The 15,233-nt window shown below is 47.9% G+C and overlaps 1 protein-coding gene across 1 annotated transcript in view; it reads right to left on the reverse strand.

The window, feature by feature from the left end:
• Positions 1-15,233, reverse strand: part of LOC310820212 (low-density lipoprotein receptor-related protein 8-like) — a gene marked incomplete at both ends in the record, with an annotated part of 68,769 nt that overhangs the window by 22,623 nt on the left and 30,913 nt on the right. The window contains 2 exons of the mRNA XM_083691793.1: positions 3,243-3,668; positions 9,779-9,907. Of these exons, the coding sequence (XP_083547919.1) occupies positions 3,243-3,668; positions 9,779-9,907 (555 nt within the window). The remainder of the gene's footprint in view (positions 1-3,242; positions 3,669-9,778; positions 9,908-15,233) is intronic.

Genomic DNA, 15,233 nt, shown 5'->3' on the forward strand with positions numbered 1-15,233 from the left:
CACACACCATCATAATCAATCCCTCGTGGGCGTGAGAGCTGCCTGGAGGGGAAGCAGTTAACCTGTGGTGCCGGGATAAATGACTGGATTCAATATCCACCCCCGTTCACCATTAATATCCTTTCATCAGCGCCTCGGGGTGAGAACACACGCTTATGAAACTCCCTTCCAAATCACGCTAAAAAGCAATATAGAGACCCGGGAAATGGAGGATATGATATAGCGTTATGAGGAGGTGAACAGGACAGCCGCAGTACCGCCACAGACAGACAGACAGACAGACAGACAGACAGACAGACAGACAGACAGACAGACAGAGCATGGCTCCCCATCTGGGAGATCAATCTGAGAGCTAGGATCTGATTAGGACTAATAACCTACTGACGCTCTGCAGAGAGACACACACCCAGACACACAGACACACACTGTCTTACACACAGACACACACACACACACACACACACACACACACACACACACACACACACACAGACACACACCCAGACACACAGAGACACACTGTCTTACACACAGACACACACACACACACACACACACAGAGACACACACCCAGACACACAGAGAAACACTGTCTTACACACAGACACACACACACACACAGAGACACACTGTCATACACAGAGACACACACACACACACACACAGACACACACACAGAGACACACACACACAGACACACTGTGATACACAGACACACACACACACACACACACAGACACACGCACACAGAGAGACACACACACAGACACACTGTGATACACTGACACACACACACACAGACACACACTGTCATACACACAGACACACACACACACACACAGAGACACCCAGAGACAGAGACTCACTGTCATACACAGAGACACACACACACAACCCCCGCCACCCGCCAAACGCGGGTAGACCTTGCCACTGGCGGCTAAATCTGTACGTCTTACCAGGCACTTTGGCAGGGAGCCAACAAAGGTTCGCAAATTGTATGCGTGCGATCCGCAATTATGGTCACCGTTGATTTGTGACAACGCGACCGTAACCGCTGCCATCTCCCTCACGCTTCTCCTGACTTTCAAACAACCCCCCCCCCCCCCCCCCCCCCCCCCCCTCAGAGAGTCTCTGAGCTCTCTTAGTTACAACCACGTCTCTGGTTACAACCTCTAATAAAGCAGAACAGTCTAATTCGACAGCACGCCACAGCACAAGAGACAGCGACTCACACACCACCGCGTGAGATAGAAAACATGCAGGGGAAAATCTGGATATGTATTTTGACAGGGGCAGGCGTGAACGTTAAGGTCTACAGGAGGTTTGTTCTGTGCAGGGAGTCATTTTCAAGGCGCCAGAAGTCACGCGAGCGTTTCTTTTTTTGGTGATATTCGCCTTAATGTTGGGTTTAAAAGATACAAATGTGGATGTGTGTGAACCTTCTCCTCCACCAGAGGAGAAGGCTGGTAGACCAAAAAGCGCATGTTATGCCCTGCTGGATGTGTGTGTTCAGTGTAGGGCTGATCCTCATGTATTGAACACACCATCGTATCACCAGCTTCCTATGAGCCAGAGTGCCACTGCCACAGTTCATCCCATTCCATCAGAATTCTCTTGCCAAACCAAGCCTCTCGCTGTTATTCAAGGGCTTTTATAATTTTTTTTTTTTTTTAAAAACCTAAAAAACCACTCAAGGACATTCACGGGTTGCCTAGCAACCTCTGGACACTCGCTCTTCCGTGTGTCTCTCCCGGAGTCTCTCTGGGGCGACGCGAGCCTCCGATTGGCTGAAATGACATCAATGGCGGCTGCTAACTCGTGTGTCTATGACAGCGTGGAGAGAGAGAGAGGTGGTGGAGGTGGTGTGTGATGTGTGTACCATACAACTTGATAATGAACAGCGGAACTATGTGGGCTTTCTGGCTTTCTGGCTTTCTGGGGGTGTTTATTATTGTAAATAAATGTCCCCCCCCCCCTCTTCTCCACCAAAGACAAAACTGCGGATGACAAATTGTTTCTGGGCACGGCGGAATGAAAATGTGCTCTGTGACAAAAGTGACACAGCAGAGGTGGAAGAAAATGTGTGTTTGTTTCCGCGGAGATACGTTCTTCCCCTCCTCACACAAACGGACGGACACGCGCCAGCGGTTCAGTGTGTGTAGAGAGGTAAACTAACACGCTGGTTTGAGTGTCTGGTCAGGAGAGAGGGAGACAGACAGACAGACAGACAGACACAGAGAGAGAGATACAGGTGGACAGACAGACAGGCAGACAGACACACAGACAGACAGACAGATAGAGAGAGACAGGTGGAAAGAGAGGTAGGCTGACAGACAGACAGGCAGACAGAGAGGTAGACAGACAGACAGAACGGTGGACAGACAGACAGATAGACAAGCAGACAGACAGATAGAAAGGTAGACAGACAGACAGACAGAAAGGTAGACAGACAGACAGACAGGCAGACAGAAAGGTAGACAGACAGACAGACAGACAGACAGACAGACAGATAGAAAGGTAGACAGACAGACAGAAAGGTAGACAGACAGACAGACAGGCAGACAGACAGACAGACAGATAGAAAGGTAGACAGACAGACAGAACGGTAGACAGACAGACAGATAGAAAGGTAGACAGACAGACAGAACGGTAGACAGACAAGACAGCCAGCCAGACAGAGGAGAAGTGAGCATTAGGTGGTGACTGACTGTGATTAGGCTGCTGGTGCTGCTAGAGCGCTCTGACAAAGGAGCTCGCTCCTGAATGCGCCAGCGGTAAAGACTAAGACCAAGGGCATCGAGTCGCCACCCCGAACCAGATGTCTACTCAGGTCGGGAGTCGGGAGTGTGTGTGGACTCCCAACAGCGTTCTAAATGAAAACCTGTGTGCGTGTGCGTGTGCGTGTGAGTGCGTGTATGTTTGTGTGAGTATGTGTGAGTATGATTGTGTGTGACTGCGTATGTGTGTGGTGTGTGTGAGTGCGTGTGTGAACATAACCGACAGTGACACCCCCTTGCGTGAGAGAGAGAGTCAGAGAGAGAGAGAGAGAGAGAGAGAGAGAGAGAGAGAGAGAGAGAGAGACAGAGAGAGAGTCAGAGAGAGAGAGTCAGAGAGAGAGAGTCAGAGAGAGTCAGAGAGAGAGAGTCAGAGAGAGAGAGAGAGAGAGAGAGACAGAGAGAGAGAGAGAGAGAGAGAGAGAGAGAGACAGAGAAAGAACCCAGTGTGAGGTTCAACCAACGTACGACAGTCAGCCTCGTCCGACTTGTCCTTGCAGTCGGGGTCTCCGTCACACTTCCAGGTCAGACGCACACACTCCCCATTGGAGCAGCGGAACTCCCCGGCCGTGCAGTTGGCCCTGCGGGGGGCCGGAGGAGGGTAGGGGTAGGGGCGGTGGGGGTGGGGGGGGAGGGCCCCCCGGTCCCCCCCGCAGCGCTCGGGCCACTCGTCCGATGCGTCGGGGCAGTCGGGGTCCCCGTCGCAGCTCCACATGAGGGGGACGCACTCGGAGGTGTTGCAGGGGAACTGGTGGGGGCCGCAGGACGGGGGGGCCGAGCACTTGAGCTCGTCGCTGGCGTCGCCGCAGTCGTCGTCGCCGTCGCACACGTAGACGGGCGCCAGGCACTTGCGGTTGGCGCACTGGAACTCCCCTTTGGGGCAGGCCTTGGCGTCTGGGGGGAGGGGAGGAGGGGGGGGGGGGGGGAGGGACAGAGGGGGAGATGTTACTAGATGTTACATCTCGTCAGAGGTAGATCTCGATATGAAGAATGATGAAGAGATCACAGTGTGTTGTACACATGTTGTGGTATGCGATACCCTACGGTTAAGGCCCACCTCAAAGCACTGAGAGAGACAAAGAGAGAGAGAGCGGGGATGGAGAGAGAGAGAGAGAGAGAGAGAGAGAGAGAGAGAGAGAGAGCGGGGATGGAGAGAGGGAGAAGGGCAGGGAAACAGAGACAGATCGATGGATTGGATTGGTATTTGGTATGATGCCAGCAACCAGTCGCAAATAAACAAGGATATCAACTGATAGGAGAGATGATATTGGTGTTACATCCTCTGAGCAGAGAGAGAGAGAGAGAGAGGGAGAGAGAGTTTATTTATTTTGTTTTAAATTGCATTTTCAATGCTCTCAACACACTATACATCATATAAAAACCCACATTAAACAAACAGATCAATAAAAGGGTACCCAGAGCAGGGGAGGAAAGAGAGAGAGAGAATCTGTCTCTCTCTCCCTTTCTCTGTCTCTCTCTCCCTTTCTCTCCCTTTCTCTGTCTCTCTCTCCCTCTCTCTGTCTCTCTCTCCCATTCTCTGTCTCTCTCTCCCTTTCTCTGTCTCTCTCTCCCTCTCTCTGTCTCTCTCTCCCTCTCTCTGTCTCTCTCTCCCTTTCTCTGTCTCTCTCTCCCTCTCTCTGTCTCTCTCTCCCATTCTCTGTCTCTCTCTCCCTCTCTCTGTCTCTCTCTGTCTGAGTACACAAGCCAGTGATCCTCCCACTGTCAGCCTCACCGGAGAAAACCTCCCACTGAGAGCAGAGCTTTGATATTCCTCGTGACCGCAGGGGTCTGTCCCTGCCTCTCTCCTGGTCTCGTTCACTTTGCTCTCTGAAGCTTTCTGTGAAGAATGCCATTTGCACTATGCAAATGAAAGAGGATTTTGAAGCGAGGGTGTAAATTGGAGATGTTTCATTATTACCACTCTTCCCGGGGAACATGAATGGCTTTGTAACAGCATCTGAAACAGAGGACGTCTCTCTCCGCGGGGAGTGGAAATGAATTTGTACAAATTCAATCTGCGGTACAGTCAGGATGGGGACCTTTGGAAGCTCATATCATCCATAGAGAAGCCCAGCAGAGGGTTGAATCAACATGGTTTGCAGATTTTTTTCTAAATCAGTCAACATTATGACACTGTGTGAATATGAGGTTGTGAATTAGAGGGGGGCGTGTAGGGAGATTAGAATCACCATTTACAGAGCAGAAAAGCCAAACAGGTCAGAATGAGCCAAGCAAACGTGGGAACAGGCCATCACCATCATCCTGCTTATTATACCATATGCTCGATAAATGCACCATGCATTTCCCATTACACATAGCAGCTCTTAATGAATTAATTTTCTACAGTAGGGCAATAGAGGATTATCACGCACCATATTCGCTCCACAGAACTACCCCCCCCCCCCCCCCCCCCCAAAAAAAAAGTTATAAATAAATAGAACCATTTTACATTCTGCTTCGCTATCTCTTCATCTTCATCAGTATGAAGACCGTGTTCTGTTTGAATACGTCTCGCGTTATGGACACAAACACACGCACGCCACCCGCTGCGTACAGACTGCACCCTCGCTTACTACTAATCCATCATCAATTATTAAGGAGAGTTGATAAACACGCGCATTACACATGGGAGGAGCCATTAGTACATTAGTGCTATTTTTGATGTGTTTTGGGTGTGTGTGTGTGGGGGGAAGGGGGGGGACGACTTCATTCCACTTGAGTAGAAGGGTTTAAAAGCGCGGTATCCTGGCTTGGTGTTACTGCAGGTTTACATGGTCTTATTAGTTAGGAGCTGGAGAGGATCCGATGGTCATGTGACATCCTCTGAGCCGACCAATCAGAGTGGGGTGGTGTGACCCAGTTCTCTCTCTCTCTCTCTCTCTCTCTCTCTCCTGGAGAGGACAGGCTCTGATGCGGGGAGACGGTTGCCGCCGGCAACCGCTGCCTGTAAGGTAGAGGAGAAAGGGATGAACGGTCACTCCTCTGTCACATTAGACCCTGAGAGAGAGAGAGAGAGAGAGAGAGAGAGACAGAGAGAGGGGGGGATAGAGAGAGAGAGAGAGTGAGAGAGAGAGGGGGATAGAGAGAGAGAGAGAGAGACGGAGAGAGAGAGAGAGAGAGAGAGAGTGAGAGAGATAAAGAGGGATAGAGAGAGAGAGGAGAGAGAGAAAGAGAGAGGAGGAGAGAGAGAGTGAGAGAGAGAGAAAAAGAGAAAGAGAGAGACAGAGAGAGAGAGAAAAAAAGAGAAAGAAAGAGAGAGAGAGAGAGAGAGAGAGAGAGAGAGCTCCCCACCGAGGGCCCGTTCTAAAGGAAGGTCACACCGTCTTCGGTTTAGACAGGCCGCCCTTCTGCACCTGGGAGCAAGTCAACACTGACCTTTTCTGCCAACGCCACACACACACACATCGACACACAACACACACATCGACACACAACACACTCCCGTAACGGACCAGGAACAGGGAGAGGAGGAGGACGACGACAATGAGGAGGAGGATAATAGAAGAGGGAGTTTGCTTTTATGGTGATATGAGTATTGACCTCAAACGAGCTGCCAGAAAAATCACATGGGGGGGGACGGGGGACGGGGGGACAGGGCCAGCGGCAATGCTCACACAGGAGATAAACCAAGGACTTGAGAGAGGAGAAAAAATTACGTTCCAAGCATATAGGGCAGCCCTGACATCATTTTTTTTATCTTTTGTCATTAGTAGCATAAAGAGGAGAGGAAATGGCTCACGTGGGATCCGACTGTTTGTTCTGTTGGAGGCTTAAGGGAACTGTGTGGAAAGCAAACTTTGGTTTTAGTAGCATCACCACTGGGACACAAGAGTCTGCCGGGTTCAATTTCACTACGGGGACCTCATTGGACTCAGAGTACATCTGGTGGATTAAAATATGTATAAAGTGCGCACACACACGCGCGCACGCACACACACGCACTCACTCACACTCACTCACTCACGCACGCACACACACATACACTCACACACACACTCACACACACACAAACGCGTGCACTCACACTCACACACACATTCACTCATGCACTCACACACACACTCACTCACGCACTCACACACTCACGCACGCACGTACACACACACACACACACGACAGGAGAAGGAGAAGACCCTGATTTGTCTGTCATACAGCATCCACACACACTAACCTGGCCTGGCCCTGATCCCAGCAGACAGGCGCACTCCTAACAGCGCCTGAGAGCCTAGTCAGTGCACACACACATACCCGCACACACACATACCCACACACACACACACACGCACGCACACACACGCATGCACACACACGCACGCACGCATTAGTCCACATGACTGTGAAGGAGCTACACTTTCTTTAGGGGGATGCAGCAGCTTAAACGTAGCGTTAATCAGGAGCTCTGGAGAGAGCTGGATTCTACTTAATGTATAATTCAACATGTGGATGACTCAATTAGCACAACGCCTGGACCACATTTTCTTTTTTAAGTTCCATCAATTCTGCTAGGACCGGGAGGGTTCTGGGTGACTTGGGGTTGTAGTGTGTCTTCAAGGGAAACCGGTCTCCAGGGTCCCTGGTGTGAACAGGGGATCTAAATGGGGATTAAGCTCTGGCCCGTCCACTTTGGGACTTGGTATTCTTTCGAGCACTCTGGGTAAACGGAGGGTGTAGAAAAACCAATATGTGTCGCAACAAATCAAAACAAAGAACAGGCTTTTATGTTTCTACAAGTATTAGTATTAGACTACCCACATATGAACCCTGTGTGCACCAGCCCCCAAACCCCTCGACAGAATGTGTGTGTGTGTGTGTGTGTGTGTGTGTGTGTGTGTGTGTGTGTGTGTGTGTGTGTGTGTGTGGGTGTGTGTGTGCAAGCTCTGTATTCTCCTACAGACTGCCTTTTTGCGAATATGTCTTTGTTTTTGATTATGTCTACATATTCAAAACAAGAATATGTCTTTGTTTTGAATATGTCTACATATCATTGTACACGCACGCTTGTACACACACGCACACACGCACACACACACACACACACACACGCACTTTACTCAAGTGGGCCTATTGAGTGGCTGCGCATGCACTTGCATAAAGAGGGCACGTGTTGTGTATTTGTTTGCGTCATTATGAATGAACCTTCTCAGCCTGAATGACAACCTCCAGCCCGGTTCAGGTTGTCTGAAGTGAATCCTCCCACTGCCGAGTCTCTGAGTGTCGAGTCAGGCAGCAGAACAGATGCGCTGAGACATAATCGGGGCTGAGGGGTAATTCCAGCTCCCTCCCCGCTCCCAGCACTCAATTTCTGCAAATTAAAAGATCTGAACCCTTTCGGCCGCTCATAATTAGAGCGATATAACACAGGCGCATCTGACACACACACACGTATGTGCCGGCAGGAAATCAATTATCGGCCCGGCAAGCTCAGGTGAAATATGACTGCGGTCCCCCGCCAAGCTGTCAGGTTCCATTCAGGGTTTAGGCCGTTTACTTTTCATAGTCAAGTCTATACCCTACCTTGACCACACGTGACCACAGATGGTGCCCTTGACTGCACTTGTTTGATACCGTTCGTCATTCAGTTCCGTGCGTTACAATGAGCCCGGCCTCTGATTTCTACCTCCACCAGGCTCCGCGATCATCACACCTGATTCTACAGATGAATCTTATCGTATTCTTTACAAGAGCCAAATGTGATGCTTTGAGAAGTTGAATGTGTGTGTTGCTGCTTGGCTGGCCTGTGCACACACTGCCTCTTGCAGGGTAAGATGACTCTGTCCCTCCATGGTCTACAGTGGTTCATCTTCAGGGTTAGATGACCCTGTCTCTGCTCTACAGTGGTTCATCTAATGGGTAAGATGACTCTGTCCCTCCCTGCTCTACAGTGGTTCACCTCCTGGGGAAGTGGCCCCTGCCCTGATGTCATTGCTGAGAGGCTTAGACTGGGGCATCAATACAGATATTAGAATGAGAAAACGATTGGATCTCTATGGATGTGGGCTGAAAAGCTCTACCAGCTCAGAAGGTATTAGGTATCAACTTACTCCAGCACTGGGAGCCACTTTGAGACAGGGAGGAACCAGGACAAAAGTCACGAGGCGTGATCGGGATGGCGTAGTACGATTCAACCAACGGTAATTCTCTCTCTTTGCTCTGTAAATTCATGTTCAGGTTTGTATTTGTTTTCCAAGTTAAAGGAAACGCGCTGTGAAAAATATGACTGTGGATTTTTCGGATAAAATACAAAACACACACACACACACACACACACACACACACACACACACACACGTCTTTTCTCGTCTCTTTCTCCATCGGAGGAAAATAAGAGTGAAGCTTCCGCACGTGCCTCTGTGCAAAATCTTCAAAGTCCAAACATCTCGCCTCCTGCTGTTCTGTCGCCTCCAACCCTCTTTCTTGACGTGCAGGAGTGAGGGAGTGAGGGAGAAAAGGAGAAGCCGATTCTTCACGGCGCTTGGTAAGTAGGGCAGGGGTAGTCACAGAGGGGGGGGGGGGGGGGGGGGTGGCGGAGCGCGTGACGGAGACGTCTGATTGGGTGGGGGGGGAGGTGATGCCGTGTTTGATGGGTGGGAGAGAGAGAGAGAATCTGGCTGCCGTGGTGATAAGTCGTGGGAGAAGCTGCTGACGCACCATATCCAAGTTGACTTCACATCAAAGTTACACTTTCTCGGAAGAACCGACTTTTATACTGTCGTATCTCCCTGCAAAACATATGAGACATGAGTTCCAATATGTTTCCTATTGTGTCATATTGTGTTTCATATTGCTGTCATATCTTTGGTCTGTGGAAGATAAGCACGGGTAGAAAAGCTGCCATACGAGAAGGAAATGGGAATCTCAAATCATATCAATGTGTGATATTATTTTTTTGGTCTGTCGCGGTGCAGCAGTCTCAACCCTAAGACGACGTTCACTGTAGGCGGGGTCCTCTGTCTCAGCTCCCACAGCATGCAGGGTGATGATTGACAGCTGTCCGTCACACTCACCGGCAGCGCAGTCCTCCTCGTCCGCCCCGTTCTCGCAGTCCCTCTCTCCGTCGCATCGCCACGACAACGAGACACACTTGTTGGTGGAGCCTCCGCAGTCAAACTTCTCCGGAGGGCATGTCTGTTTGCCTGTAGGGGAGGGATGGGAGATGACTGGGGGCGTCTCCGTAGGCCCATAAAGACAACAACAACATCAAACAACAATACAACGTTTATCAGTCCATCTGTTACAATGGACATTCAACAACAACAACAACACACCCCTGCTGGACCCACTAACATCCTCATGATACAATATAATACATCCAAACTCTAAACCAATATATGTTACTGTATACTCTGCCAGCCCTAAAGGGACATGAAGAGAACGTGTAGACCAGCCCATGTACTGTACCGCTGGCTCCCCCTCCTCCTGTTTAGCTCAATCTGCTCTAGTTGGCACAGGAGATGTTTGATCCAGATTACACTGTTTAGTATGAAGCATGTTGTGGTTAATTATACATCTCTGCTTACAGCCTGGACATTAAGCTGTGGAATCACATCAATGGGCCTGGTGGGGATCTGTCTCATCTTGTTTTCCCGTGTCAGGTGTTCGGGATGTGTCACAACCTTCCGTCACCACGTGGCCGAGCGGAGGCCCGGTCGCATGTCGCAGAGTCACGAGGTGGGAACGCGCTGGCTCACAGAGGTGGTTTGGTCGTATTTTTTTTAAGCGTGGAAGGAAGTTTGCAGTGTAACAGGGAAAATGCATCCCTCGTTCTCATTCCATCCTGGAAGTAATAAATGGTTGTACGTGGTTGGATTGATTCCATCGATCCAATTCTGTTAGATCAGAGATTGGAAGGAAGTAGAGGATGCAAGGATGCGTTTTTTGCCCAAGGCCAGTATGACATTGAGGAGTGTTTGTGTTTCTGAAGGTGTCAGGAGGGTCCATATGGGGTGAGAAGAGCAGCTGGTGACTGGAGAGTGATGTTACCAGGGAGACAGAGTGATGTTACCAGGGAGACAGAGTGACCAGGGAGACAGAGTGGTGTTACCAGGGAGACAGAGTGACCAGGGAGACAGAGTGATGTTACCAGGGAGACAGAGTGACCAGAGTGACCAGAGAGACAACAGAAAGACAACCACTCCAAAGGAAATTATTAAGCGAGAGAAAATGTCAGAGGAAGATATATATATATATATATGCCATTTAGAAAGAAAGAAAGAAAGAAAGAAAGAAAGAGAAAAAGAGAAAGAAAGAGAGAGAGAGAGAGAGAGAGAGAGAAAGAGAGAGAGAGAGAGAGAGAGAATGTGCTCAGACTACAGCATTGTTCAGAAATACAAGGTGAACAACTCAATAGCAATAGCGTAAAGGGACAAAGAATGGAGAAAGGGAGAGAGATGAAGGGCGAGAGAGATAGAGACAGAGAGAGGAGACATGTGATGATGAGGAAGAGTGATACAGTTCATACAGACAAATGAGGGAGAGACAGAGACGTACTGCCCCAATGACCTTTTGAATGATTATCCTGCAGCAAAATGGTAGCCATCCTTACAGAGTGGAAGAAGATAGAAGGAGGGAGGAGGAGATGGAAGGAGGGAGGAGGAGATGGAAGATGATAAGAGGAGCAGGGGTGGAAGAGGAGCAGGGGGTGAAGAGGGGTAGGGGGTGAAGAGGGGTAGGGGGTGAAGAGGGGCAGGGGGTGGAAGAGGAATCATGTTAAATCAGAAAGACAAGCTGTCCTATCCTCTAATCGATGGCCTTTTGATGAAGCGCACACTTAATCCCACACACCGCAAACAAGGGAATCAAATACCACTGTGTGCCAGAGTGGCTCTCTCTCTGCACTGAGACAACAAGGTACTGATAGATCAGTTTAACCCTCTGACTTCACTAAGTAAGTCACTCATGGGTTTTGTTTGCGGAGGGCCAATAGACAGACGACATCGTCACACCGGCATCTGAGCTCTAAACTTCTGTCAACTGTACATGAATAGAAGCCAATGACTCATAGGCAAACTGACAGGGGTGTCGACAGTACGGTGTTTACCACTAGAGAAAAACTTGAGGTGTTGTTTCTGCTGTGATGGCAGGACATCTCTCCAGGAATGTATCATGGACAGTATACAAGAGTTCACTTCAGTTGAACTGTGTGATCCAGTATGAGTTGGGCTTTTCATTTGATGCCATGCATTCATTATCTCTCTAAGGACTATCTGTCCTCACAAATACAGTAAGTACTTCATGTCTTTCCTAGTCTTCCTTCTCGATCCTCCTCTTACTTTCTGAACAATCCTACGTCGCTCCAGACTGTTACATATACAACCCGATGTGTGGCGTTCAATGTGCCATTGTGGTGTCGTGTCAAATGTGCTATTTCATATTTTGTGAAATTCAATGTGAGACACAACAGTACATCGTCTATGATGTCTCTGGACTGAACTAAAAATAAGGATAAAATGAATTCTAAATAAGAGCTAAGCTTGTCTTTGTGAGTGCTCCTGGCTCACCATCCCAGCAGCCTGCCAGTGTGTCGCTGGCGGGGGGCTGAGAGGAACTTGGCCTCTAGCGCTGAGCTGAAATGGCACAAAACGCTCAGATAACATGAGTCACAGGCAGATTTACTGCTTCATTAAGCCTGGCTAGCGTACGTAGCCGCGTCCCTCTCTGTGAATTATGGATCAGGTACAGTGCAGAGCACACTCCTGCTACCGCTGCACAGCATGGATCAGACTGCATTCACCAAGCTACCATGGGCTAGCATTACTGTGAATACTGCATAATTTAACACTATTTGTATTAGAAGGGTTAGAAGGGTTCAAATACAGGTCATTAGAGCAAGCATGACATACTGTGGACACTCACTCACGCACGCACGCACACACACACACACACAAGTATGTATGCAGTACATGTATTATCTATGTTAAAACATAAGAGCCTACAGTATGTGAACTCAGTGCACTCACAAGAACATGCTCATGCACACGCAAACACTTTCTGACACACGTATACACAGTGATACACATTTCTTTACATAACTAAATTCTTCTCCGTTATAAAGTCAATAAACTGAGGCAAGCCTTCATTACTTATTCCCCATAACAGTGGCAAACATTTCAATGGAGTTGAAGTTCAATATCTACAAAGAGACTGTTTTCATTAAATCCTTCCTCAGAGAACCATAATAATTCTGTGCCAATGTGCCAAAATGAGTGCATAATAGACCGGTTTAGAAAACAACATGTCTATCAGTAGTTATCTCAGGTACTACTGAGTGCAGCTGTCACTCTAGAATTGCTTGCATCGGTCATGCTGCTTGAAAGTATGTGAACCCCTTGTGCAATTATAGATCTTTTTATTTTTTACCATGAAATCTTTATTTAATCAGAACCAGTCTTTCTTATCTGACATAACAGGTTTATATTTACTCATTCCATATGTTGTTTTAGAGGAAATCATGTGTGTAGTAGAAAACAAAATTATAAAGAAATTATTGCAGGTGCAAAAATAAGTGAACCCCTAGTTGCATTGGTTAAATCAAGTAGGTAAGTAGAATCAGGTGGGTAAATAATTGGGTACCAAATGAACCAATCAAAGGAGAGATTTTTAGGAAAGAGTTTGGGCCAGAAATAGAGATAAGAAACCTGGTCAGTTTTGTGTTACCCATACAGGTGAATGCAAAACACACCATGCTGAGAGGAAAGGAGATCTCAGAGGACATCAGGAAGAGGGTAGTGAGAGCACATCAGTCTGGGGAAGGCTATAAAAAGATTTGAGCTCCATAATTTACAAATGGAGAGCATTTAACATGACAGCAACTCAGCCTAGAAGTGCACACCCTTCCAAAATATCCCCAAGAGCCACAAGAAAAATAATAAATCAGGTAAAAACCAACCTAAACATAACATCTAGAGATTTGCAGACCTCCCTTGCTGCATCTCAGGTAACTGTGCATGCTTCAACAATAAGAAGAACACTGAATCGAAATGCCATTCATGGGAGGGTTGCTAGGAAGAAGCTTCTGCTGTCAAAAAAGAACCAAACTGCCCATCCTAACTTTGCCAGAGACCACCTGGACAAGTCTGAAGGTTTCTGGAAGTCCATTCTCTGGACAGATGAGTCAAAAATTGACCTTTTTGGTCACAATCAAAACCACTAAGTTTGGTGAAAACCCAACAATGCCTACCACCAAAAGAACCTTATCCCAACAGTCATTGTGGCGGAAAAGTCAAGATCTGGGGCTGCTTTTCCTCCTCTGGACCTGGACGACTCCACATCATTAAGGGAACCATGAATTCTGAGGTATACCAGGAGATTCTTGAACAGAACGTCAAGCTATCAGTCAAGGAGCTAAACCTGGGCTGAAAATGGGTCTTCCAACAAGACAACGACCCAAAGCATTCAAGCAAATCTACCAAAGAATGGTCAGGAGAAAGAAGATTTGTGTTTTGGATTGGCCAAAATCTAATCGAGATGCTGTGGCAGGACCTGAAGCAGGCAGTTCATGCCAGACACCCCTCAAACCTCACTTAATTGGCTGAGGTCTGTAAGGTGGAGTGGACAAAAATCCCTCAAAACAGATGTCAGAGACTGATTAGAGGCTATACGAGACGTTTACTCCAAGTTATCGCTGCTAATGGAGGTGCCACAAGCTATTGACTGAAGAGGTTCACATATATTTGCACACATGAAAAAATGTGTTCTTCTTAAATAAACCACTTTCGTTAAACAAACAATGAAAATATATCATATTCTTTTGTTTGTGTCCTTTATTTGGAATGTCTTTATTAAGAATTGGGGTTTTGATAAAGATTTTATAAGTTCATTTTAATATTTTCTACAAAAATAATGACCATCCCTGTAGGGTTCACAAACTTTCAAGCAGCACTGTATAAACCAATGGGCGATATTACAAATTGGCAGTATATAGTATAGTCTCCAATGGAAAATGTACTGAGGGACTGCTTCTGAGGACCAAAGAATAGGTTGTATGCGCACGTATTATCTAGCTATACCAGCGTCGACCATGTGTGGTGCTGTAAGATAGGTCAAAAACTGAAGATACTTTAAGTGAGAGTTACGTGAATTACGTCTTGCGTGGCGGTGAGGCAGTTTCAGGCATTCACTTTGAGTGGTTAAGGTTACGCATTCACTGTAAGTGATTAAAGTTAGGGTAAGCTGTCAGGGAAAGGCATTAGCAAACATTTGGTTGCTCATAACATGCAGTCATGGCCAAAAATATTGGCACCCTTGCACCCTTGCATATTGGCATGCTTGCAACGCCTGGACACCGTGTATCACAGGGCTCTGAGGTTTGTTACAGACTGCAAAGCTCTCACTCACCATTGCACCCTTTATGCCAGAGTTCAGTGGCCTTCATTGGCCTTTCACAGGCTAACTCACGGGTACATCTTTATATATAAGTCTATCCTTGGTCTGCTCCCCTCTTATCTTGGTGGGTATATCTCG

This window comes from Argentina silus (genome assembly GCF_951799395.1).
Source record: "Argentina silus genome assembly, chromosome: 1".
In the NCBI taxonomy this organism is placed as follows: Eukaryota; Metazoa; Chordata; class Actinopteri; order Argentiniformes; family Argentinidae; genus Argentina; species Argentina silus.